Source organism: Syngnathoides biaculeatus, chromosome 19, assembly GCF_019802595.1.
Source record: "Syngnathoides biaculeatus isolate LvHL_M chromosome 19, ASM1980259v1, whole genome shotgun sequence".
Lineage (NCBI taxonomy): Eukaryota > Metazoa > Chordata > Actinopteri > Syngnathiformes > Syngnathidae > Syngnathoides > Syngnathoides biaculeatus.
In genome coordinates, this window is record NC_084658.1 from 13571974 (window position 1) to 13597818 (window position 25845).

Below are 25845 nucleotides of genomic sequence, written 5' to 3' on the forward strand. Positions count from 1 at the left end.
CCATGCAAGCATGAAGGTGTGTATAAAAAGTCTACACACCCTTTCTAACAGAAGCCTGAAGGTTTTGATTCATAATTCAATCCCCCTTGATAACAAAAATCTCAGAAATGCATGTGGAAAAATAAAGTCATCGTTCAGAGAAACAAATTGATCCTTTTTAGCCATGAAGAGATGCAAACAAACAGACAAACGAAAAGAAGAAAAAGAAACATGTTCTTACGCTGGCTGCATCGTGCTGAGATGCGTCGACGTCTCCGCTCTCCTTGCACTCGGAACCCATGACGAGAGCATCCCCACTTAAGACCACTTCAAGTCCTCATTTCCAATTTTCTTTTAAAGATCAATCGTCAAGAGAAAAGAACGAGACCCTGCACATAATACAGTCAGCTCGCAAGTGAAACAAGACCCAAGTGAGAAAAACGTACATATCGCGTTACCCTCGTTACAGACTCCCTCTGGCGCAAACGTCTGCCCCACCACGGAGAGAGACTGGAGTGGGTTTTTTTTTGTTTTTTGGTACAAGAGTTTTATTTACATTGTTATTAAAAGACAAGATGTTAAGCAGCACAAGTCCAAATAAAAACAAAATACAACAAAAAGGGTCCAGCCTTTGTGAAATAAAATACAAATCAACATTAAAGCAGAATAGACGTCACTGTCACAGTTGACAGAACAGAGACAGAAATGCGGGTGAGTGGTACCAGAACAAAACAGTCGATATTTTAGCACTAGTTGCCCCTCATTCATTCAAGGCACTGTCAACAACGTGTAAAAAAAAAAAAAAACACACATAGAATGAGTACATTCAGAGAAAGGCACGGGTGCCTGGTTCACTTCCTGAAAAAGGCGCTGCGGGTGATGCTGTAGAGCAGCTGGTACGGCTTGCGCTTGGGCGGCTCGGCCAGGGCGAACACCTGCTGCTGGGGCACGCTGGTGGGGATGGTCACGTGCCGCTGGTGAAGCGGGTGGAGGTTTTGGTGGTGTGGCGGGACGGAGCTGGAGTAGCTCACAGCTGGAAGCGACATAAACAAAAACAAATAAAATAAAACAAAATCATTGAACAAGTCAACATTATAATATTATGTTTCTTTACTTTTGATCTTGCCCTGTTTGGCTCTTCTGGCGTTAGTGATAGCCTGTTTCCTTTGCTCTTCACTGATTTCTATTCCTGGAGACAAACCACACAGTTAGGGCAAAAACTGTAAGAAACCCTGACACACGTTTAAAACCTAAATTCTAAAATTTGTTCCATTAAATGGTATCGAATTACACTTTTTAGAAGTAGTATGAAAGGGGCTACTGTCAACCTGTGGTTGCATAGCAGTTTTTAAAAGATAAGGTAAGTCTATTTTGGAAAAATATATTTTGTATTTTTTTACAGGAAGCGTGAAAGGGGATACTTAACTTTGACTTGGAAATTTTAGGCCTAGAATTGACTTTCGGTCCTGACCTGCATTCCAACAGGTGTTTTGCCTCATGAAGGAGTTGTGAGACGCTCACCCAACTCCTGGTCCTCCTTGACTCGCTGTCTCTCCTTTTTGAAAGCCTGCAGCCACCTCTCCTTGTCCTGGACTTTCCTACAGCACAGCATGCACACAAACTCCAGAGTGTCGGCGTGGCGCAGGCGGACAGCGTTCCGCAGGGTCAGGCCCAGGTCCGGGTCCCGCCCGTCGGGCACGTCGAGCACTTCGGTGAGGTCCATATCCAGCCGCCCTCGGTATTGGAGAAGGTCCCGGCGCAGGACATCCTTCTTGCAGAAGACCAGCTGGTGGTCGAAGAGGAAGAAGCTACGCTGCTGCATTTTCCCCTGGCGGAGGATTCGAGTTAGCTCTCCGGAGTGGATCAGTTCGGAGCTGCGCACCAGCACGTCGGGCCCCTGCGTCACAAACGACAACCTTAATTCAAAGCGGCGACACGCTATCAGCAGGAACTCAGGTTAGCTTCTAATGCATTCGTCACCTCCCAGCGGAGAATGGCCACCTCCCAGTGAGCGATGGCGTCCACGCTCTCTAGCCGCCTCTTCCTCTCATTGATTAGACTCGCCACGTTCTTCATGGCCTCGTATGCGTCGCTAACCCCGCCGTGGTCACTACAGAACGACACAAATTCAGCTGGGTGAGTAGTTTTACTTTATTGTAGTTTTATTAGATGATGGTTAACTTGGGTTCACGTTTGTACGGCGTTCACGTTCAAAAATGCAAAGCATGACTCCGGATTTCACACTACATTAGGCTAAGGGTTGAACAACTTCAGATTTTATTTGCAGTCTACACGAAGGTCACGCTAAGCTTGATTAAATGGTGACCTCAATTATACATTTTGCACTTTTCACTCACTTTTCCTCTTTCCGTCTTCAATTACATGGGGCCCGCACTTCAGTCTTGCTCATCCAATCACATTCACATACCTTCAGGGCCTCGCAGACAGTCATAAATTGTAAAACTAAAAGTTCACGTAACGTAACTGCAGGCTTGCTCTGAGCTCCAATATAAAACAGGAGTATAAAATGTTTTTCAAAAAAATACAGGAAGAGGGAATTCTTTGCAGTGATGTAACAAATCTTTGGGTGCGGATTGTTATAAGTTTTATTGCATCTGACTGTGCCTTGGAGGTGTCTGAGCGCCATTTGTGATTGTACTGGTCACTTGGGGGGTGGGGGTGAGGGGGGGGCAACTTATTTGTCTGCAGGATCCAGGATTTTTATTTCAGCAATAATGAAGTCATTGATCCACCGCTTCATTTTGTTCTTTAAGCAGATACGTTGTATTTTTTTTTAACTAATACAGTATAGGTGGGTATTCAATTTCCTTATATGCTATAGCACTCTTTGTCAAAGGGTGAATAGTTTATGATGTTAGTTCCATTTAGATTCATATTTTTTTACACATACAACAATAAGAGTACATTGATGTGAATAGTACATACAAGATGTATAATTTTGAAAATTGCACTATTTGTGTCCCCGCTAATTAGCAAATCTCCGTTCATTTCACAGGAGGATTTTGCTTAGCTGATGTTAGACAACATTTGGATTTTATGGCGATGGTTCGATATGATCTAGAACGCTGTGTTGTAATGTGATTAAATAATGTCCTCGCGGCCTCTTGACCTGAAATGAGTTTACTGCATGTAATATCCACGTTAATGTGAGCTGATAAGATACACGTGGGAAGAAGGAGGCGTCCGTGCACGTTTAGCACGTTTAAAAAGAATTCACTTCCTCTGCTATAACGAGTTGAAGAGTACCTGTGGTCTTTCGGGGTATACTTGAGCAGCTCCCCCAGCTGCAGGGGATATTTGCAGATCTTCTGGACAGGAGTGAGCAGGAAGCCGGCGATGGAAATGTCAATCATCTGCTGAAGGAGGCGGCAGGCCTCAAAGAAGTGCTTGTACCGGCCAGACTTCATGAGGCGGTGAAGCTCGGCGCAGGCCGCCGGGTGCGTGTTACAGTACTCAGAGTAGATAGAAAATCCCTCTCCCTTTGGGGACCAAACAACAACAATGGATTATTTAGAGCTATTAGTTATTGTAAATAGTTCACTATTGCAGAAATGAATGGATCTTGGGCCTTTGGGTGAAGCCAAAATGCAAATACCAATTTGAAATAATCCAGATCGTTCATCGGTCCAGTTATGGATCTCAAATGTGAATTTTTCCATTCAGCTCCTTGTTAGAAAACAGCAATTCTGCAAAAAGTACTGGAATATTGTACAGTACTGTATATGCAAAAGTTTTGAGAATGTCAGAATGTTTATCGTTAAAGGTTATGTGCATTTTATCTTTGACATTTCACCAAGAAAGCCCAAAACGCCTAACCTTTAGTGAAAGTATGCTGAATGCTTTTAGGTGACCTGCAAAAGAAAGCACGAGCCGATTTCGCTGAGGTGCGGCTGCTCCTTGTTGTACTTCCTCTCCAGGTCACGGAGGAACTGCCTCTGGAACCTGTAGATGTCCTCGATGTTGCTGAAGATGGTCTTCAGCTGTTGCTCTGTGAACATGTCCGGGTGTTTGCGGCACTGGCGGATGTAACCCTGTTATAGATGAACAATAAACAATATTGTCAAGATTTTTTCCAGGCCTGGAAGCGACCCACACAATGGCCTTCACAGAGTGCGGAGCGCTTAAGTTGAACATTGAAGTGAAAAGATGCTAGCCGTTCTTTTACGCTCATATCTGAAGATAAAAACACCAACACCAAGGCTTAAATGGATAAAAAAAAAACAGAGCTGCATTATGTGGCCTTAAAAGCAAATTTGCTTTATTAAAGCCACAAGGGATGACCCTAAAAATTAAAGGAAGAAATTGTACAACGGTGGAAATTTAGAATATTTCCTCTTTGGTGGAAAACAACAGTTTTAAAAATTGTTTAGTGGAGTGTTGATGTCAGGGAAAAAAAGCAATAAAAAAAACATACAGTGACCTCATTGACACAGGCTGTGAATGCAGTGTCACGTGAGGTCTGCTCTCAAAGCTCATGTGAAGAAAAACTGGTTTTGTATTAACGTGGAAGGGATGAAATGAAATGAACCCTGCCCACCTCGCAGATGTCTTTCAGGTGCTTGATGTAGACACGTTCTGTGTTCATGATCTCCTGCACCACATTGGTCCTCATCTGCTGCCTGTGCTGACTATTGTGTGCCTCCCGGGGAGGCGGGTCCTCTTGGTCTGCCACGCTCTCCACGCTCCCCGCGCTGGAGTCCTCCTGGTTCACACGCACCTGAAACAAGTCCAGGGGAACATTGGACATGGCCAAAAATATCAGCAAAATGATGCTACAACAGTTTGTGTGAGCAATTCTGAAAGGGGGAAGAGAGGGGGGAAAAAAAAAAAAAGGCACCAGCACCACTGTATTGCCATGGAAACAACAACGGAAAAAGTCTGCCTGCACAGCAACTTTGAATTTGCAACTTGCAATTAAAAAGTAGATGCCAATCTGCCAATCATATAATTGGCTAATTAAGATTCAACTGTCGCTCAACACCGGTTGTCACAGAAACCAGCTAAACCCTGTTGGGGGAGGGGGGTATACTTACTTCAACGCGCACGCACGCACGCACACACACAATGTTAAGACCGGCTTTCATTTGGAGCCAAGCCATCTTACAAGTGGAGTGCAAACAAACGGGTCAGGAAGTCCACTCACCCGAACAAAGCTGGAGGGGAACCAGGCCTCCTTGTACGGCCCCCTGCCCCACCACCAGTCCTTGTGCGAGGCATCCAGGATGCGGATTACGTCTCCTGCCTTGAAGGCCAGCTCCTGCTCCTCCATGGTCACGTGGTCCCACAGGGCCTCGGCATACACGGTGTGGCCCGAGCTGATCCACTGAGCGAACACACATCACAGGCCAGATGAGCTTGTGTAGAACACAGGATTATGGGCAAGCTTGCCAAGCATATTAAAAACACAGTTTATCCTCACGTCTCCTCACGGGGCGGAACACGTTCACAAACCCGCACAAGATAAACGTTATGTCATAAAGTCAACGGGAGCGGCCATGAGACTCACCTCAACAAGCATGGAGAGCTCCACGCCCGGTTCCAGGTACGGCGTGACATCAGCGAGGTCGTCAAAGATCCCCTCTTCCTCGTCTTCCTCGCTCACGCTGTCGTCCGGCACCGCCGAGCATTCGGACACGCCGTCTGGGGAGCAAAAAAAAAAAAAAAAAAAAAAAAAAAGTGAGATTGGGGGCATGACCACATTTGCCCCTGGCTCGACTTTCCCCTACCGCTGAGGACTCGGTGCAGTTTTTTCCTGCCCACGCGGTCCAGTCCGATAGGGGTGCTCTGGGAGAGGGTGGGGGGGCGTAACCTGACTGAGACTCCTTTGTAGGGGGGCACCTGATGGGAGGGGATGGGCGGCCGCGACAGAGGCTACAGGGGAAGATGGGATGAGAAAACAGTCGGGGATTTAGCAAGTCTCAACATCCATCTCTCTCTGTCTGGACGATATAGTTCACTCATATTTCTCAGGCACACCATAAATGACTGAACACAGCCTCGCTAACACATTATATATAATTAAAAAAAAAACGTACAGAAGAAAAACGGTCCTCGTTGGCATCAGGGGAGAACAAGTCCTCCACCCCCATCACAGACACAGGTCGCTGCTGCCGCCTGCCCGGAAGGGTCCCGTTCATGGCGCACTCCTCCCTGCTCTCGCACACGCCGTTCGCGACGCGTTCCCGGTGTAATGACTGCGTCCTTTCGTCGGGGTTCATCTCGGCCACCTCCTCGGGAATGCAGTGCTTCCTGGAGAGGAGCTGCCCGTAGTCCGAGATGGGCCGCGGTCTCGGGCGCCCGCTCCGTCGCCGGGACTTGACCGCGGTCGCCTCCGCGGAGGGCGACGCGGGCGACTCCGGGAGGAATACTGGGGAGTGAGGGGAGGTGCTGCCGCTTGTTTCTGGGGAGTCGCCATCTTGTTGCGACACGTCCTGGCTTTTCTCCTCTGACGTTACCTGGCAATTTCAATAAAAACAAAAAGGTCAACAACAGGCACGAGTCAACCAACCATGTTCGGAGATGTCGGGCAGTGGGGCCCACAAACCAAATATTTCATCTATCATGAATCTGAAGGAAAATTTTGTTTCGATCTTCTTCAGAAAGTCCAAATGATGAGACGGAAGGAGAGCCTACAACTTCCTACAAAAAGAAAGCTGCATTTATGAGATAATATTAGGAGACTTACTTAAAACATGTTAACTAGCGAGAGGGGGGGTCTGAGGCACCAACACCGCTCTGCCTGATATGTGCCGACAGGCTCGCAAATGAGCAAAGAATGCTCCTAATGTTCAATATGCACAAGTGACTGTGGCTCTCTTTTCCTACGTGTGGAGACTACACTCTAGTAGACTGTAAAAACCCATTAAAAAAAACACTGAACCGTGATATACTGTATGAATGCTGCATGCTAATTTGTCAAAACATGGCTTAATGTGAAACTTGTCCATAACACAAAACGGTGTGGGCCCGCTGGTGGGGTGAATGTATCGAGAAGATCTGTTAATCAGAAACAGAGCTACTGCTGCTCAAACGGGTCCAAGAAGTGTTTTGACTGGATCGTGAATCATTGCAAACCTACTTCATTCAATAAACATGTCCCCCCTCCCAAAAAAAAAAAAAAAAAACTCCAATTCCTATCGAGCAGCACAAATATTCTGCAATAAAACCCTATCGTGAAGAATTTTATTTCACATGCAAATATTGACCCGAGCAGCCGGTAACAATCAATCTCACCTTTTGGTTCTTCCGATCTGGATCCGGACCGCCACACGCGCAACGGAAAGGCACGCAGAGGACTAGCACCATTGTGAAACACATGCAGATCTGTGGCTGGGCCTTAGCGGCTTGATTTCTAAGATAACCAAATCATCTTCTTACGGCAAAATAAAAGTATTCTTCAGACCCCAAATCTCACTCAGTTTTTAACTGGCTCAGTGAGGACTCGAGCGCATTGCTGCTGGACTTTGCTCCACCGGGCTAACTGGGGTGTAGGAGCCAGACGCTCACTTGGACCTGCCCGCCCACAGTTTTTTGCCCTTTTGCGCAAGGGTCCACTAATCATAAACAAAGCATAATCATTAACTGGGCCTGTTCCTTAAAGCGCAGGACAGCCTAGTCCAGCATGTGACCCGGCACAAGTCAATACTGTATATCTCGCCGAGGGCAAACACACCAGACACTGCACATATGACAGTGACATTGGAACAAGTCAAGTAAATACACGATCCCCCCCCCCCCCAAAAAAAAAAAAAAAAAAAAAACGGCTTCATAAAAGGTGCCTTTAACATCTTAACACAATGGCCTGATCCATTCAGAGAAATTCAATCTTGGCTGCTTCCGAAGCCTTCCTTCCTCGCTTGAAACTTGATGCCACCCTTAATTGTGACTTAATGATTTCCAATAGCCTGCTAATGTGCTACTGCTGTTTTGTTGGCTTTAACTTATCAACTGGATATTTAGCCTCCGATTGTTAGCGATAATGTGCACGTAGACGGTACATTAGTCGTCTTGTACAAAATGTCCTGCTTCCAACAAACTGAATGAATGAATGAAAGAATTATAGAAATGTTCATGTATTTCAGGCGTTTTATTTTCCTATACTTGATTGTCTGGCAACCACTCTAAGGTGCACCTCGCTTCTTGCCCTCAATGCATGGATGGATGGATGGATGGATGCCTGGAGCTATGTGTACCTAATGAATCGTCTCAAAGCTTACCTCATTTAGTAGCTCCTCTTTTCGGGCGTCGGGAGGTGAATGGTCTTCCGACACAAACCCGCACGTGGTGATCTCCAAGGATCCCTCTTCCATGGAGATGTGACGCTGGAGGGCGGCAATGTCCCGTTCGGGGGGCGCGTGAACCAGGGGGGCGTGTCCCGCCGACAAGATCCGTGCTCTGACAGGTGAGGGTCGGCGCTGTCGCTCGCTGCTGGTCCGGCAAGGTATGCGTCGGGAGTAGTCGTCGTGGAGACGGCTCAGCGCTGACATGGTGGCGGGGGGGCCCGGGGAGGGCGAGCGGCTCCGCCGGTGCAGGACGGTGAGGTCGGTCATGCTCCCCACCAACTTCAGCATCTGTTCCTTCACCCCAAATGGGCTCTTCCTACGGCTGTCGAGGTCCATCGAAGAGGCGCTGGTCGTCCTCTGGATGGTCGACTTCCCGTGTGGTGCGGTCGTCCTTTGGGCGCCCGGCTGAGGGGCCGGCGTGGGGGCCTTGCGTTTGAATGGCATTTTAAAAATGGGAAGGTTATCCGCGCTCTTGCTGAGTCTGTTCAACACGGTCCCGTTGGCGGGGTTTTCCGCTTGCCCGTTGAGCTTTGCTTTCTTGTGGTCAGCGCTACCTCCTGCAAGGGTCTCCTCATCCATATCCATCAAGGTAATGCGTCCGGCCCCGTACGCTCTCCTCATACTCCGGGAAAAACGAGTATTGCGTTGAAAGCCTTCGTCAATATCCTCGTCGTCGTCAATATCAGAGTCGTACTGAGTCTCGGTAAAATTTCCATCAGACAGGTAATCAGCAGTTTCCTTTGTGACGGTATTGTCGTTCTCAGCTTCCTGACTGGACAAGGATTCACAGTTCCCATCAAGTCCACTTGCTCCACGACTCTGAATCCCCTGGAGGACGGATGAGCGCAACTTTTTAAAAGAGTCCACCATGGCGAGTCTGGGGAGGCCAGCGGGTCCGTCAGTGACAGGACTCGGCGTGGTACTTGGCCCCTTCCTGGAACTGGAAAAAAGCCTCATGATTCTCGAAGATCCGGGCTTTCCCGAAGAGGGGTCCACGCCGTTCGGGTGGTTTTCGTCCGTGGCGACAGGGCCCACAGTGAGGGGCTGCAGATACGGGACAACGCTCTTTTCGAATGGACTGTGGAACGGGTACAAATCGCTGAGTGGGCGACTCTGGATCGGCAGGTCCGGGTCGGAGGAGAGGAGGCGAGGGAGAGAGTCTTCGCTTGTAGACGAGACTCTGTCCTCCGGTTCTGACTGTTGAAACAAAAGTCGAGAATTTAGACATTTTTGAGGGCTGATGGAGAACAGTGGTTCTAATTTACACAATAACCGCCCCCACGTTGAGTTGAAAGTTTTTTTGTCATTTAATTTCAATGTGTCTCATAACGTTTTGGCAAAATATCATGCATGAAACTCAAATACTATTCCCTATTCTTATAATGCAACCTGAAAGAGAAATAAATTAACCCAGAAATAATAAAATGCATTAGTTTGCAGCTACCACAGTAGCCAATATTGAGCAAGCACTTACGGAATAGATCATAGATAATAGTTGAAGAGTTTGTTTTCAAAACGAGACATCGGCATTTTTTTTTTTTGAGTTTCGTAAATCTGAAAAAAATGTCTATGTCTCGTTTTGAAAACAAACTCTTCAGTTGTTTGCATTACAGTGCGTGAGTCAGAGGTAAATAAAGAATAGTTCTCCCAATGGTGTAAGAAAATGTGTGACGTGCGATTTGAAAGTCAAGAGGGCAGATGAGGCCCAGGTTGGGGTCTTCTACTCAGTGTGTGTGTGTGTGTGTGTGTGTGTGTGTGTGTGTGTGTTTCACAGTGGTGGTGAACGCAGCTGGCCCTTTGAAGCGGGCCTCTCAGAGCATGACTAAGCGATGAAAAATGCTAATCCGTTGTGATTAATGCGATAAATTGCCATGCTTCCTCCGCGTTAAGGACAATTTCAAACCTTTCACCGTTTCGTCACCACTACGCTGACAAAATGTTGCGTCCACAGGTTTTTCCTGCAAAACGTGGCGGCGTCTGCCTCCACACCTCATTTCGGGCTGTTATTGTTTGTCCTGTGTTGTACAAAGTTGTGTGTTATTTTGCAATGATGGGGTAGCGCTCTATCATAAACTGTTGGAAGTTAGTCCTAAAACTGCTGAAGATGACAAAAACTAGTCAAATGACAAATTTTCCTTCCTACTTCAAGTGGGTCAGACTATTTGGGAGGTTTTCAAACGGGTAAAAATTGTTCCTTTTGTATCCAAGAAAGTCTGATTCCTGATTTTAAAAAAATAAAAAAAAATAAAAAAAATCAAGCAAAAAATCCCAATGTTACTCGTAAAGCGACGTTAGACTCACTGTAACTTGACATAACTTCATAAATCAGCAATAGAAAATAAAAAACAGACCACATTGGTGTAGCGTTTGGCTGCACACAACAGTACGGCAAGCATGTGAGGTAAACAAGCAGCTATCGAAGACCAAAGTCTCCATGTTGAAGTTTACTGGATGAATCTGACAAACACGAAGAGAGTTCCACATTGTAGCGCAGGGGCGTCAAACTCATTTTTGTCGCGGACCACATTGGAGTTCCCGTTTCACTCAGAGGGCCGTTATGACTGTGAAACCATTAAAAAAACTTTAATCGCTTTATCAAATTTACACATTAAATTTATGAACTAGGTTTAAAATCAGAAATAACGGGTAATTGGTTTTTCAAATATTGTTGAGGTTTGGTAACGCGAAAAAAATGATTGCGATATCTCGATATGACATTTTAAAATTTTGGTCCAGATATGAACAAGAATCATTGAGGTTGTCACATTTGATTTGCCTTTGCGGGCCACATAAAATCATCTGGTGGGCCAGATCCGGGCCCCCAGGCCTTGAGTTTGACACCTGTGTTGTCGCATATATTTAAGCACCAAAATGTTGAACTCGACCATATAATACTGCTGAACAAAGTGCGCAAGCAAAACGCTATCGGTATAGTTTTAGTATCGAGGTACGATATTAGCGAAGTCATAATTTTGTAACACAAACAATGTTTAATAACACCACCATTTTTCCTCACACGTCCGTGTGAAAATAATCAGAACGGTATCACCTTTACCTCAAATTGAGCCACGAAAACCCTGCAGCACAAGAGTCGAATCACAAATCCAGACGGTGTGCCTCAGTGTCCTGAACCTTCCGTCACCCCGGGCATTAGCGCGGAACCATCGCCGGAGAGCACCGCCCGCCGACAAGCAATCAGCACCCACCCTCCAGGAACAATGTGCCACTTTCAAAACGGCCGCACTCAATTGTCTTCTTGTGCTGCAGCCGAGGAGTGACGAAGAGCAGCGGGAGCTGCTATCCCGTGACCGTCCGTTCTCCAGGTCGGGAGAGAGATATGAGATAGGGGAGGAATGTCAACTTTGCTTGTTTTCTTGGATTTGAATCCCGTGACGAACGCTCGGCTGGCTGCGTTCTCCTTCGACACCTCCGTAACCTTAGGCCCGCGCTTGGTGCCAGAACAGTGAGGTGACTCAGGTGTCACGGCCCAGTTGGCATCTTACTGCTATGGGCATCTTATGCCAGTATAAAAAAAAAAAAAAAAAAAAAAGAAAAGAAAAAAAGTGTATTCGTGCTACCTAGAGCGAAGGGGAAGAGGATGAGGTGAAGTAATCTGATTACAGTGGTAATGGACAAGAAAGTTTGGAAAAAGTCAATATTATGAGGACATTTGGTTTAGATTTATGAGACTAAAATACTAATATAATGATGGGAAAAGTGTTGTGAAAATAGTTTTACGATATTGAAAGCAATATAATAATTTGAGAAAACGGACAAATGTACAAGATAAAAGATGGACGCTTATGGGAATTATTATTATAAAAGAAAAAGCATTATTTTGCAAGTACTATTTTTATTTTACAGAAAGAGCCCAAGATAAAAATGAAATTACTTAAAAAAATATATCTATATATTTAAAAAAAATAGAGAGACTTTTTTTTCACAAGGAAGTTTTAACAATGACAAAGTCGTCACTTACAGAAAATATATTTTCAAGAATAAAAAAAAACAGGGGGATGTTTTAATAGAAGAAAATCCAGTTTCAAAAAATTAAACATTACTTAGACAAATATGCTATTAGGCTAACAATGGCCTAAAAATAAATCTAAAAAAAATGATGATATGAGAATAAAACTAAAAGAAATTATAAGATTTTTTGGGAGGGGTGGAGGCATTATATTACAAGAATGAAATCGAAACATAAAAAAATTGATTTATTTTTGTTCCTTAAAGTTAAACACGCATGTGCTTTCTGGCAAACTCTCTTTGTTTTTGCGTGCTGGTATACTGTTGCTCTTGTGAATTCCTCCCTGGTCCTGGTCCCGAGTTAATGAGGAGTTCAGGGAGGAGCCGCACGTTTTGCTTCCCTTTCCCACCCTCCAGCACCCTCCCATCAGGTCCACGCAGCCAGCTGGAGCCAGCCTCAGACTAGACTCCCAAGGATGAAAATGCGTGCGGATAACGTCAACTTGCACGCGCCGGGGCAAAAAAACACATGCACGATTAGTTCTGGGGCATCCCTGCCGGAGTCCGTGTACGGAGGGGGAAGACCTCAACCGCTGTCTCCATTCTCGTTAAGGTTGTGAAAAAAACAAAAACACAAAAAGCTGTTATGTAAGAGTATATTAAAAAAAAAAAAACAAGTGAGCGACGAGTTAACTCTGAGACAGAGGTCACCTCTGCAGAGGTACGTCCCTTGCCTCAGGCCGGGGATCAGGTTCATTAAGGGCAAAAAGAGCCGAGCATTAGAGCCGAGGGCTTCCAGACGAGGGAGGACCATGGGAAAATGGGCGCTTGTCATTTTCCATCGCTTTTTACTGAGCCTCTCTCAGCATCATTAACGTACACAACGACATTCTTGCTGTGATTGGGGGAGGGAGGGGGGACCCCCAGTAAGCTACAAGTAATATTAATCGTTTTTCACGGAGGATGAAGAAGTAAAGAAGTACTCTTATGTTATCTGTCTACATGTGTTGCTGCAGGGTAATAAATATGTTAGCCCATTTTTGTGTTAGCATTAAGTTAGTCTTTCATGTGAAGCAAAGTTATGCGGCTGTTTTAAATAAAGTCTAAATCTCCGCTTTTGTTTCGTTTGACAGTTAACCATAACTGGACGTGACAACCAACAGCCTGACTCCCATTTTCTTCAACAATTGTTCACCAACTGCCAAACCACAGCATTGAGGCATTACATTAAAAAAAAAAAAAATAAAATATATATATATATATATATATATATACACACACACACACACACACACACACACATATATACACACACATCAATTGCATACAAAAACATTAAACGTACTTTTCAAGAATAAAACTAGCTTGTTTTGAATGAACTCTTAGACCTACTATGCTACATAACAGTATTTTAATATACGTCATGATGGTGGTACTTGACCACCTAAATATTTTTTAGATGGTACTGCTAAATTTATGAGAATTACTGCACAGTAATGTACAGTAATCTCATTTGGGCAATCACGAAACCATTCGAAGATGCTCATCTTATTTTTCTTAGTTCGTCTGGGCAAACATCGCCCGATTAAACGAAAATGCCAAACGCCAATTAGCAGACGCGACGAGTCAGCTCTTCGCAGCACACAAGTCCCGTGCGCGCGCTCGTGTGTTTGTGTGCGCCGTATTCCCCTTCCACGCCGTTGCTAATGTGATTACGCAGCTTTGCTTTTGAGAGTGGTCTCATCTACACATGATAGCCTAATCAAGCGGACAAGCGGGATGTTTGGCGCTGACTTCGAGTGACACTCCAAAGCTTGCAAAACAGCCCACCGGGTTGCTGACTGCCTCTCAATAAGGAACAGAGCGGAGATAGGGGGGTTGCTCAAATGCATAAATAGGAAGAGACCTACATCCAGTAGTGCCCATAGCTAATGTAATGTTTTAGTAGCGGCAGCACAGATGAAGTTATTGCAACTTGGCAGTGGCGTACACCAGTCTGGGCTGTTCAGTACAATAGGACCGCTAAGTCACCGCCGTGTTTTTTTGTGAAGAAACTACAACTTTCGAATATGTCAGAATCGAGTATTTTACAGATAATCCCATCGATTGATCAAACAATACCAATGCCAAATGTGGATGTGACATGCGGGTACTATTTTTGGATTTTTCCGTATTTACAAACTCTTTCCTCCTGGAAACGGAGCGGCCTGCATTTCTGCAGTAACATTATCCATCCATTTTCTTAGCTGCTTATCCTCACAACGGTCACGTAGAGTGCTGGAGCCTATCCGAGGCAGGGTACACCCTGAACTTGTTGCCAGCCAATCGCAGGCCACATCGAGACAAATAGCTGCACTCACAATCACATCTAGGGGTTAGGGTTAGACATTTAGAGTGTCCAATTAATGTTGCATGTTTTTGGGACGTGTGAGGAAACCGGAGTGCCCGGAGAAAACCCACGCAGGCACGGGGAGAACAAGCAAACTCCACACAGGCGGGTCCAGGATTGAACCCGTGACCTCAGAACTGCGAGGCCAACGCTTTACCAGTTGACCCACTGTGCGGTAACGTATGGCCAAAAAAAAAAAAAATCTTTAGATTAATCGTTTCAGCCCTCGCCGTCGACATCACGCATCAAAGGGTGTCTAGTTTTACTTTGTTTTCCACATGTGCGACAGTTGGGTTGGTTCAACTGTTACCTAGAACACTGCCCGGCATATTTACTTCAGGTTTTATGACGGTGCGACACGTTGACCCACGTTGACCTGAAGTTCCCCATTTCGGGATGTGCCAGAAGGAAGGAGAAATGGCAGAGGCTCCGCCCCCGACCACGCAAAGAGCGTGGGAAGCGCTGCCTGTCCGGGGGAGGGATGTCTGGACTCGCACAGGGGCTTCGCGCAACTTTCACCTGATCCGCTGTCAAAGTGACAGACAACCTGGGAATTTAATACAACGCGCGGGACGAGCCCCGTCAAGAGTCAACACCGGTGACTTCAAAAATTAAGAGGCACTTACTCTGGGAATTTGAACCGGGCTCACGAATTGAAATGCTATGCGACGCGACGGAAAGAATTTAAATTCCTGCGCTGCGAGCAAGTGTGAAAGAAAAAAGTACACGACAGGAAGTCGACAGACATTGTTGCGGTGTAAATGTGCGAGGATCCTGGCATGTGTCACTCTTTCGCAACGTGTTAAGAAAAATTACATAAAATAGTTTCCTATTATTAGGCATTTCATGACATTTTTGACTTGGCAATGCGCAGTACATATATCTCAAAAGACAAATTTTACTGTACCTTGCGTTAAGCAGCTGGTTGTTTCCAGCTGATCTTAACTTTCACCATAGCAACGCGGACCTTTCTCTGCATCGTCTTGAGAAGTCTACCACCCTGCTTTCTCCGGCGTAAACGCCAGAGGGAGACTTCCCTGCCCGTTGGACCGCTACCGGAACCTTCCATCATTCTTCTGTCTGCTGTCAAGTTTGCCGACAGTCAACTTCTAGCTAGTCCTCCACTAACATGGTGCTCTGAACACTAATTACATCCTTAAGTGTTTATTAAGCATTCGTCGGTCCCTTGAAAGGCACTATAAATTAAAGCGATTATTATTAATACCGTATTGCGGCATTTTTCCTGGCTCGAACTGTCGAGTTAGTACCACTCATATGAGAGTTATGGCTGGCTCAAGGCAACAATATTTCTTTTGAAATATTCCCATGTTATTTTATCCATCAAATAGCACTCGTCACCAGCTTGAAAAAATATTATGAAACATTTCTGAAAAAAGTCCAAAACATTCAATGGGTGTGACATTCAATTCTCTTTAACTCAAAAATGAAATGAAACAATATTTGCATAACATTTTTGTGTGTGACAGTCTGTTTTTGATACAATTGCTGTTAAAACCAAGCTAACTTAATGCAACGCTGGTCAAACAAGAACTTTTGTGATGTCACAGTTTTTAGACCCAGTTATGGATTGTGGCCACCTCTAAAATTTAAATGCAAGAAAAATCCTGCATTATTATGTTTTATTTTGTAATTTTTTAAGGAGGTAGATCTGAAAACACTGAATGGGATTAACAATACTCTAAGACCACTAACAAACTGGAAAAAACCCCCCTTCTCCTCACACAATCCCCACCTCCTCTCCTCCTTCAGCCAGCCTGGCTTCTTCCACATCACTATAACAACCAGGGTTGTAATGCACCATAACTCCCCCCACTCCCCAGTACACAATAAGCATCATGATAACGCGAGGAAAACTGCTATCAACTACTATATAGAACTTCTAGGGGAACAAAATGGACGACTTACCCCGCTCATAGTCGCCGATTTCTCCCCTCCTGTCTCTTTTTTAGCCATAGGAAAGTAGCCGGGTTATCTCTGGAGCCTCGCCCCCCTCGTCCATGTCGACTGGGAGTCAATTAGGTAGAAAACAAGGCTTTAAAAAAACGAGTTTCAACTTCATTTTGCGTGCTAGTAGTAGCAACTTGAGCTAGCTGACAAGCGCTCGCAGACAAAACTAGTCGCGGGAAAAAAGTAGTCAAAATTCGAATTCCCGAGGGGGTGTGAATGCCTAAATAGTAAAGTTGAAGTAATTTTTCAACAACAACAAAAAGTATTTCTGGGTGGTGTTGGAGGCAAATGGCAATTTACGGCGGCGAATGCTGCTGTTTAAAAGAAGTACGCCTCAAGCAGGACGAGGAGCATCTTAATGCACTTGTTGCAGTTGTCTCAAAAAAGAGGGCGGGGCCGGAGAAGAGACCGGAGGAACTCGGTTGGTTGGCCATCGCGTAAATGCTCCGCCTTAGGCCAATCACGCGTGATCTTGTTGGGGAAAGACCCGCCCTCGAACTGACTGCTGAGAAAGATAGGAGGGGAGAAAGGGGCCGGGTCGGAGATATGCTGACGGGCTTTGATTGGTTCATCACCGCGTGACAGCCGAAGTGCTGGCCAATCACGCGTTGGCTTGTTCGGCCCACTTCCTCTTCTGAGGGAATAAGAAGGCAAGACAGGACCTTCCAGTTTGTGCATTTTTTTTAACGCATATTATTTGGGCGAGTGCATTTGTTTGCCCATCCCAAATAACTTGCACCAGAGTATAATTATTCATGTAATTTTATTTATGATTATTTATTTATTTGAAGGACAGTACAATAACACCTGAAGATACATCGTCTTGGTTTGAAGGGGATTCTCACAACAATGTACACAATAGTCCCCAAAAAATATTAAAAAACAAACAAACAAAAAAAGCCAAGATACTTAGTGTGTACAAGTCTAGACAAGAGAACATCAGCAAAAATGAAAAAAAAAAGGTCGAGTTGAACTGATTTGTACCCTTGATAACATTTTTTCATTCCTCTATTTTGTCTTTTTATTATTGTTTCAACTTACTAACAGTCATAATTCTACCTTTTCTTTCATTATCCCTTACAAGCCGCTCCGCTCAATATCAAGCGCCAAATATCAGGAACCCGGAGAACGTGGTGTCGTCGTCTTCGTCCGCGAAGAGCCCGTTGAAGAGCTCCCCCCCGACTACCTGCAGCCACGCCTTGTCTCCGGGCTCCATGTGCAGCACGGCCCCCCCGGCCGCCTGGTCCTCACCGCTCTGGTAGCTGTCGGCCGTGTGGATCACCTTGGCGCCGTTCTTCAGCAGTGCCACCTTCACGTTCCTGGAGAAGACCGTGATGTGGTAGGTGAAGAAGTACGCGCCGGCCACCGAGCATGTGAACCTTCCGGTTTGGGGATCGTAATGATTTTGCTGGTTGTAGATAATCCTGTCGAACCGGATTGGCGTCTGGCCGGTCGGGAGTTTGCTCTGCGCGGTGAGTCCCACGGAGAAAGCGCTCCTGGAGATGACACAAGCGTCTCCCTGCTCGCCCTTTTCTCCTCGAGACCCCCGGTCCCCCCGGTAGCCGACGCTGCCTTTGTGACCAGGAGCGCCCAATTCCCCTTTTGGCCCCGGCCTACCCGGAGGTCCGATCGGCCCCTGAATGCCTCGGTCCCCACGAAGACCCGTTTCCCCCTTTGGACCCTGTGGTCCAGAAATCCCTTCTTCACCTTTGGGTCCCTGGAGTCCGGGTAACCCAAATTCGCCTTTATTTCCTTTCAGACCGGCGGGTCCGTCAACTCCTTGGGGGCCCACTTTCCCAGGTGGCCCAGGGTCTCCATTGTCCCCCCGTTTCCCTTTGAGCCCTGCTGGACCGAGTGCACCTACATGAAAAATACAGAGGAAGATCATTTTTCAAATGGAGCCTCTATTACAAGACCCAAAAGTTCCGAGGTTCCGCAGCACAATTCTGAAGTTTTTAGGTTGAATTTCAGTTCTGGCCTTCCATTAGCAGTTGAACGTCCTCCTCAATGTCTCCTCCAGATTCTCTTTCCTTGTCTATGGTGCTCCTTGGAATAAATATTGAAAACAGCACTTACCAGGTTCTCCCGTGTCCCCCTTTTGTCCATCCTTTCCAGTCGGTCCCGCTGCACCAATTCCACCTGAACAGGGGCAAAGTTAGCACGGCAGCTAACAGTTAAAAGACGGGTCCACTCACCCGTATCCCCTTTCTCGCCTCGGAGTCCGTCCCTGCCGTCTCTTCCCGGCGCTCCGTTGTGGCCCGGGTCCCCGGGGATGCCGGGATAGCCACAAACGCAGCCTTTGTTACGACCGCTCAGGTCGTCATCCTGCGCAATGCACCCGAGTCCCAGCAGGAGGAGCAAGAGAGGGATGGTGAAACTCTTCGGCGCCATTGCTTGCCGTGCTATCCTCAAGTGGGTTCAATGTGATCCGGAGAATGCAAGCGGAATAACTGGACCTTGATAAGAACTTTGCGCCACAATTCAATTGGATGCTTGAGCTCTTTTATTATTTTTTTGGCTTACTTATTGTATTTATGAGTTACACATCACCCGAGTGTGGCGCTAATATTAAACCGAGCACGCTTTAAAAGGTAACGGACCGTGATACTTAGTGTTAATTTAGAGTTGGCTCATTCAAATGTCTATTTTAATTTAAAAAAGTACCAATCATATTTTTCCACCAAAACTTTATTTTATAACCCCTGCTCACTGAACCCACTCTACTGCAGGGTCAACGCCAATTACGTTTTTTGGCGGCATGATGACTACAGGTAGAGCTGCTTTTGATGTCTTGAAAAATAAAATAAAACTGCAAACAAGCACTTATAAAGCACTGATTGTATTTTCACACTCAGGGTCAGATCGTGTAGTGCACGGGTGTCAAACTCAAGGCCCGGGGGGCCAGATCTGGCCCGCCCGATGATTTCATGTACCCCGAGGAGGCAAATCATGTTATCAGCTTCCATGATTTTTGTTCAAATCTGTACCAAAATTTTTAATCGTCATACCATCAATGATTATGTTGAGATATTGGAAGCATTTTTTGTGCTTGCAAACATCAACAATACTTCAAAACCCCCTTACCCTTGATTTCAGATTTCAAAAAGATTTCATAAATTTCATGTGTAAATACGATGATGATGCAAAACATTTTGATGCTTTCACAGCCAAAACGGCCCTCTGAGGGAAACCACAACCACTACCACAATGTGGCCCGCTACAAAAAATTAGTCAATCTGTGTATGTGACGCATGCAGCGCGCGACTCACCAAACACAAATCCCCATTTGCAGGTCTTTAAATGCTAACAGAAAACAAACGACCACAAAAAAAAAGCATCATCGGTAACACTAAATTACCGTAATTCCCGGCCTACAGAGCGCACCTGTTTATAACCCTTGGTACACAGAAAGAGTTTATCGCTAGCGCGGCGCTAGCTAGCTAACATTATCACGGCGCTAGCATTAAACTCTGTGTACCGAGGCTTATAACCAGGTGTGCCGCCGCATCACAGCATAAACCTCAGGGTTGAAAGCGTGTGAAAAAACTTGCGGCTTGTAGGCTGGAAATTACGGTGCATCTTGTTTACCTGGCTAACTACAAAATTATGTAGATGGTTTTGAGCTGTTTTCACCGGGCTGTGGAACAGAGATGCAGCCCAGTCTCACACAGTTAAACGAATTCTAGATGCTTTTTCTTTATTTAATCAGAGCGGTGTCGTGCACCCATCAACAGGAAGCTGCCGTCCTAATGTCTTTGCCGTCCGGATCCCGCTTTATTATTAGATTACGCCCGGTGAGGTAAATCAGGCAGACAGGCAGGCAGGAGCGAGATATGAGCATAAAACTGCTGCAACACAAAGTGTACACGTAGTACGTACAGTTTTAGTATGTTTACTTTCAATACACTACAGACCAAAGGATTTTACACACTCCAAAACCACACGATGTATTTTATTTCCATTTCTCCAGATCAAAATATATCGCGGGGACACAAACGTGACCAAAACAAAAAAAAAAAAAGTGCACATTTAGAGGAAAGAGTACGGTCTAGTCAAGTAAACCAGGCACAACGTGAGGCGGCACACAATCACGTAACAACGACCCCCAGTAAAACAATCACCCGTGGTAAATGGAATTCAAGAAGCATGCCTTTTTAACAGCGTCGAACTTTGATGGCTTGTTTGACATTATAATCATAATTTAGGGGGGTAAAAGTGAGGACACGGAGTTGCACATGAAACCATAAAGAGGAGTGCAACAGGGTGGAAGACACAAAGAGGACAAGACCTGGTAGTCTAAAGCAGCAGTTTCAGGGAGGTTAAGTTAGCGGAAGGCAGGACAGGCTAGTTTACGTCGTGTTACGAGGAACAAGCAGCAGGTTGAGGGAAGCGAAGCTAGCTCGTCTTCTACATGATCTGACGGTGCATACCGTAGCCCGTCATGCCGGACTGAGATGCCCCGCGGTTGCTGCCCATCTGAAGGCTGATCAGACTCCGGCCCTGGCGCAGTTGCTCCTCGGTGAACTCCCGCCGGTAGCCTTGCGCTTTCCTGTGCACAGGGAGTTCGCGGGAGTAATGGCGCGGACGCCGGGGGAAGGACGATAAGGGGTAAACGAGGGGAGATGCGAGGCTTTCTAACCTGTGGAACCAGTCCGGGTCGCCTTTGTAATGGCCGTCGTCGTTAGTGACGGCCACGCTGCCCAGGGCCATGAGGGTCCTCTGCACCGCCGCCATGTCCTTCCCTGCAAAGGATGACGCGGCAAAGTAAAAATGCGCACAGGTCAGCGTGACCTGCGGCACGTTGGGGCGGCAAATGGTTGTCGTTAAATATGCAAAAAAAAAAAAAAAAAAAAAAAAAACCTCAAAACTGATTTATTATTGAACTGGGCGGAAAAAGGACATCCTAAATATTTAAAGCATTATTACTTCACCATGGTATAGCAAAAATGTCGTGTCCATGGAGCAATGCTGTTTATAGTCATTAAAAAAAAAAAAAAAAACATAAAATGAACTGGTGGTGGTGGTGGGGGGGGGGGGGTAATTCAGGTAATTAATTTTTTTAAATCCTGATATACCAAAAATATCACTGGATGTTTATCATAAAAATGTCTAAATATATAAAACACAAAGGATAAGAATTAATTGATTCACAAATAACCTGAAAATACATATATGTTGCATATATTTGAAAAAATAAGGACACTTTTCATTATTACTTAAATGGCAAAAATTGTGAAAAATGTTATATATAAATATGTTGAACCATTAAAATAAAAATCACCATTAGACAGGAAAATTTTAAAAATTACAAGAATACTAATAATAATCCTAAGAACTAAGACTAAGAATAATGTCCAGAATACTAACAGAAATTCTCAATATTTCTAGAATATTTTCTCTAGAATGTTTAATAATTTCACCTGGGAGAAGATAAGAGGGTTGAGGGTTATAAATGGAGATTTTTATGATTATTTTTAAATCAACTTACCTTCCCAAAGGTCCACGGTTTGGAATATATCCGTTTTGGTGACGCCGTAAGCCTCGGCGGCCTGCAGAAACTGAGAGATCTTCTCCATTTGCTTGAAGGCCATCTGGGACTCTGAGATCTTCTTGATCGGCTCCTTGCCCTTGGGATGAAGACTGTTGATGAGCCGACACAGGACCTGAAAACCACAACAATCAAAGTTCAAGATCACCTTCATTCGGAACCGGAAAATAAAATCCCAGGACGTAAAGCTCCTCCCAATTTTTTGTAATCATTATTTTAGATACAAACTTACTTGGCACTTGATTGGCATTTCAATGAAAACTTCACCTTGAATGAAGCGTTTTGTGTGAAATATGATACACATCTACATCATTTTTTCTACATTTTGAATAATTGCGACCCTCCCGTCTCTCTGCACTCACCGTCCCGTCCATCAGCCATTTCTGGAAGCCCTCCTTGCCCGCCGCCGGCTTCTCCACGCCGCCCGCGCACTGGGCCACGATCCAGTCCACCAGCCGCTGCTCCAGGTCCGGGTCGTACTTCTGCTCGATCTTTTCTTGCACCTCCCGGCTCAGGCCGTAACTTGGGCCCCTGTTCGCCATGGCAACGCTTCCCTGACGGATCACACGGCGAAGGACTGGCGGAAAGAACACACAATATTTATATTACACTGTAATACACAATAAGTACACTTTGACAATAAAAATACAAAATGTTTAAAATTATGAATTGAACTAAATATGCCACTATACCCGTGCCCCACCCCACACTTTATTATTGTGACCCAGACCCACGTAAACTGCATTTTTATGACCACAATATTAGCAACAGGTCTAAATTGGCAGTGTCATCATGAGCCGTTCTTAATATTTTGACCTTTTGTGGAACTTAAAATTCACGTGATGCAGGTCCACTTTGCTTTATGGTGCAATACAACCACAATAACTGCATTACAAAACGCAAAACTGGAAATTAATATTTGATGCATTTAAAGTGCCGTGATGTGGTCGGAGTGTACCTAATGAAGTGGCCCGGACGGAAGGGTGTGGTCGCCCAGCAGATGTCCCATCCGGGGGACCGACCCATTATCGCCATGGTGACCACGTCAAAGCAGTTTCCGGCACGCCGCAAATACATAAAATAAAATGCACGTGCCCCACGTGAACAGAATGCCACATCGGATCTATTTTTAGCCATATATACATGACGTCAGCCTTCCGTGGTGCATAATCAACGATAGCATCTTTTTGTATGTTAAATGTGGATGATAAAAATGAATCAAATCCAACAAATATGCAGTAACTTATATCATAACAACACAGTGGCAAACAGTTAACTTACAGTTCGAGCTGTTAAGTGGTCGCGTCCCGGCTCGTCACAGCTACGTGTCAATTCCGCGGAGGATGCCGGAGTCCTGGAGCATCCATGAAGGACAGCAGAGGCGCGTCAGGGCCAATCTCGGATGTGCGGGGGGGACGCTCAGGCTCACTTGTGTCCGGAAATCGGGGAGGGGAGGAGGGGGCGGCGGCGAGGACACGCCTTTTTATATATAGGAGGGAGGGAGGGACCAGGGGGCTTCCACAGCCAGCGGTCATTGCAGCGACTGGGAGCCTCACTATTGATGCATTTATTGATTGCATCTGTCCCCATGTACGAGCGTGAATAAGCACATCAATGTAATGCAAAAAAAACTATATATATATATATATATATATATATATATTAAAATGAGAGCACATTTCACACATGGGTCAGCACATAATGACGAGCATGTTTGCGGTTCCCATCCAAAGTCAGCTGGGATCGGATAGGCTCCTGGCCCAAACAGGACGTATATCATAAAAATTAATGGACTGACATTATGGGAAACAGTCGAGATGGTGGTTAATATCAAGGGGTTCTGGACACGAGGTTTAGGGTTTTGTGTTGGTCCCGGACTGATTTTACCGTTTAGCGATTTTAACCCATGTAGAGCATCTTTAAAGGGGAAATCCAGTGGTTTGTATTAATGTATCCATAGTGTTTTGAACGGAAGCAAATTCCTGCCACACCAAAAAAAAAAAAAAAAAAAAAAAAGTCACGTTTCACATTATTATGTGATTCTTTTCACATTATAATGTCAATCATTTCACGTTATAACGTATAGATTCGTTTCCCATAATAAAGTAGAAAATAAAGAAACTCCCCCCCCCCTCTTTACCCCACCCCAAAGCTCACTAAATCCATGTTTTGTGCAACATTAAATGACTAAATGATGTCTTACGGAAGCGTATTCGAACCGCCCACCCGAACCGGAAGTAATTGTCTTTTGAGGGGGCGGGGTAAAGAGAGTTGAAATTTATTTATTTATAATTTTCTACATTAAATTTATGCTATGTGAAACGAATCGACGTTGCAACGTGAAACGATTCACATAATAATGTGAAACGATTCACATTATAATGTGAAATAACTTTTTTCTTTTGGTGTGGCAGTAATACACTTCTGTAGTTTTGAGAAGATTTTTAATCGACAATTACGAATTTTCATAACGTAGATGCGTTTCAGATAACGTAGAAAATAATAAATACATTTCCACCCCTCTTTACCCCGCCCCAAAGCTCACCAAATCCATTTTTCCGCAACACTAAGTGACTAAATGATGTTTGAAATGTATTTATTTATTATTTTCTACGTTATAACGTGAAACAATTCACATAATAATGTGAAACAATTCACGTTATGTGAAACGCAACTTTTTACTTTTGGGTGTAGCAGTAATACGCTTCCATAGTTTTGAGAAGATTTTTAATTATTATGCCCGGCGCCGATTTCTCGGATTTGTGCTCATCTGAGGAAGAAATAGCAGTATCGGTTGATCGGGAAGACACATTGTTAATATAGAGTACATATTTCATGACCTATTGGATACATTGTTAATGCAAACCAGTGGATTTCCCCTTTAAAAGGAAAATGTAGCAACGCCGGGGGAAGCCATTTTGACACCCGCAAAAAGGATCCAGGCTGAAACTCTCCATGGGTGGATGAACAATTTTAATGGATCAAAGTTGTTTGGGTTCTGCTCAATTAAATACAGACTACCATAGAAACTTGTAAAATCAATATTTTATTCATCGTAAATCACATCTTGGGGGGGGGTAACCATTTGGAACACAGTGTCGTACGTTTGGGTTCAGGGAAGACCATACGGTTGCGCACGCCTCATAAATAAGCTCCAATATGGATTCAACGAACGGGCGCAGTAAACGCCTTGGATTGATGTTCTCGGCCATGTGTGAGGACGCGAAGACGCCAGTCGGGAGAGAGGTAAAAGGTCGCAGCCTCCCGACAAAAGCGACTCGCGCCACCCCATTGAGCACAGTCCGGCAAGGGGCCCAATTACGCATTAATAATCAATAACCCATCTGGTCTGAGCTGCGGTCGAGAATGTCACGCAAGAATGGGAAAAGTACGGCCCGTGGGCTACATATAGCCCAGCAAGCCATCTTGTAACATGCAGGGCATTAATTTAGCCATTTTTCCCCTAAATAAATTCAAGTTTTCATTTTTCCAACTTTATTTGTGTGTCAGCATCGCTATAAAGTGCTTTCGGTGAGCCTTTAAGGGGTGTGGCCTAGTGAGTCCTGTCAGGATCTGATGACTGATTAATCTGTGAGATGCTTTTTGTCGCACTCCTCTGTTGAGTCTTTTCATTTAGTGTATCTGTGTTTTGACCGTTTGTCCCTCTCCTCACATGCAAGGGCATTAATTTC

At 45.1% G+C, this 25845-nt stretch overlaps 3 protein-coding genes across 8 annotated transcripts; all 3 read right to left on the minus strand.

The window, feature by feature from the left end:
• Positions 1 to 548: 548 nt before the first annotated feature.
• Positions 549 to 17020, minus strand: spata13 (spermatogenesis associated 13). 2 transcript variants are annotated; one of them, XM_061805777.1, is made up of 13 exons: positions 16564 to 17020; positions 8217 to 9479; positions 6036 to 6455; positions 5727 to 5871; positions 5507 to 5640; positions 5144 to 5323; positions 4538 to 4717; positions 3852 to 4031; positions 3247 to 3479; positions 1960 to 2089; positions 1501 to 1876; positions 1094 to 1168; positions 549 to 1012 (listed from the first exon to the last, which is right to left on the minus strand). In XM_061805777.1, the coding sequence occupies exons 1-13, from the start codon at positions 16609 to 16611 to the stop codon at positions 831 to 833; spliced, it is 3546 nt and encodes a 1181-aa protein (XP_061661761.1). In that variant the 5' UTR covers positions 16612 to 17020; the 3' UTR covers positions 549 to 830. The 2 variants fall into 2 exon arrangements, with proteins under 2 accessions (XP_061661761.1, XP_061661762.1); XM_061805778.1 differs by lacking the exon at positions 16564 to 17020 and adding an exon at positions 11338 to 11561 and having other exon boundaries at positions 550 to 1012.
• A 544-nt stretch (positions 17021 to 17564) lies between these two features.
• c1qtnf9 (C1q and TNF related 9) lies at positions 17565 to 19004 on the minus strand. The gene is made up of 3 exons (XM_061805830.1): positions 18801 to 19004; positions 18682 to 18744; positions 17565 to 18465 (listed from the first exon to the last, which is right to left on the minus strand). The coding sequence occupies exons 1-3, from the start codon at positions 18994 to 18996 to the stop codon at positions 17705 to 17707; spliced, it is 1020 nt and encodes a 339-aa protein (XP_061661814.1). The 5' UTR covers positions 18997 to 19004; the 3' UTR covers positions 17565 to 17704.
• tagln3b (transgelin 3b) lies at positions 18810 to 23738 on the minus strand. Of its 5 annotated transcripts, none has more exons than XM_061805834.1 (6): positions 23435 to 23738; positions 22516 to 22730; positions 22094 to 22268; positions 21245 to 21347; positions 21036 to 21154; positions 18810 to 18930 (listed from the first exon to the last, which is right to left on the minus strand). In XM_061805834.1, the coding sequence occupies exons 2-6, from the start codon at positions 22693 to 22695 to the stop codon at positions 18926 to 18928; spliced, it is 582 nt and encodes a 193-aa protein (XP_061661818.1). In that variant the 5' UTR covers positions 22696 to 22730; positions 23435 to 23738; the 3' UTR covers positions 18810 to 18925. The 5 variants fall into 5 exon arrangements, with proteins under 5 accessions (XP_061661818.1, XP_061661816.1, XP_061661815.1 ...); XM_061805832.1 differs by lacking the exons at positions 18810 to 18930; positions 23435 to 23738 and adding exons at positions 20245 to 20453; positions 23112 to 23419; XM_061805831.1 differs by lacking the exon at positions 18810 to 18930 and adding an exon at positions 20267 to 20453.
• Positions 23739 to 25845: the final 2107 nt, after the last annotated feature.

What these genes read in the sequence shown, in the direction of transcription:
- c1qtnf9 (XM_061805830.1), bottom strand. Translation starts at nt 18,996, where the DNA reads ATGGCGCCGAAGAGTTTCACCATCCCTCTCTTGCTCCTCCTGCTGGGA. An exon ending in AGGCGAGAAAGGGGATACGG is followed by an intron (nt 18,745 to 18,800) that starts GTGAGTGGACCC and finishes GCCCCTGTTCAG; the next exon opens with GTGGAATTGGTGCAGCGGGA. An exon ending in GGGGGACACGGGAGAACCTG is followed by an intron (nt 18,466 to 18,681) that starts GTAAGTGCTGTT and finishes TTTTTCATGTAG; the next exon opens with GTGCACTCGGTCCAGCAGGG.
- spata13 (XM_061805777.1), bottom strand. Translation starts at nt 16,611, where the DNA reads ATGGCTAAAAAAGAGACAGGAGGGGAGAAATCGGCGACTATGAGCGGG. An exon ending in AGCTCTCCATGCTTGTTGAG is followed by an intron (nt 5,324 to 5,506) that starts GTGAGTCTCATG and finishes GTGTTCGCTCAG; the next exon opens with TGGATCAGCTCGGGCCACAC. An exon ending in ACCTGAAAGACATCTGCGAG is followed by an intron (nt 4,032 to 4,537) that starts GTGGGCAGGGTT and finishes CATCTATAACAG; the next exon opens with GGTTACATCCGCCAGTGCCG.
- tagln3b (XM_061805832.1), bottom strand. Translation starts at nt 22,695, where the DNA reads ATGGCGAACAGGGGCCCAAGTTACGGCCTGAGCCGGGAGGTGCAAGAA. An exon ending in GACCCGGACTGGTTCCACAG is followed by an intron (nt 21,155 to 21,244) that starts GTTAGAAAGCCT and finishes CCCTGTGCACAG; the next exon opens with GAAAGCGCAAGGCTACCGGC. An exon ending in GTCCGGCATGACGGGCTACG is followed by an intron (nt 20,454 to 21,035) that starts GTATGCACCGTC and finishes TTTGTGTTGCAG; the next exon opens with CAGTTTTATGCTCATATCTC.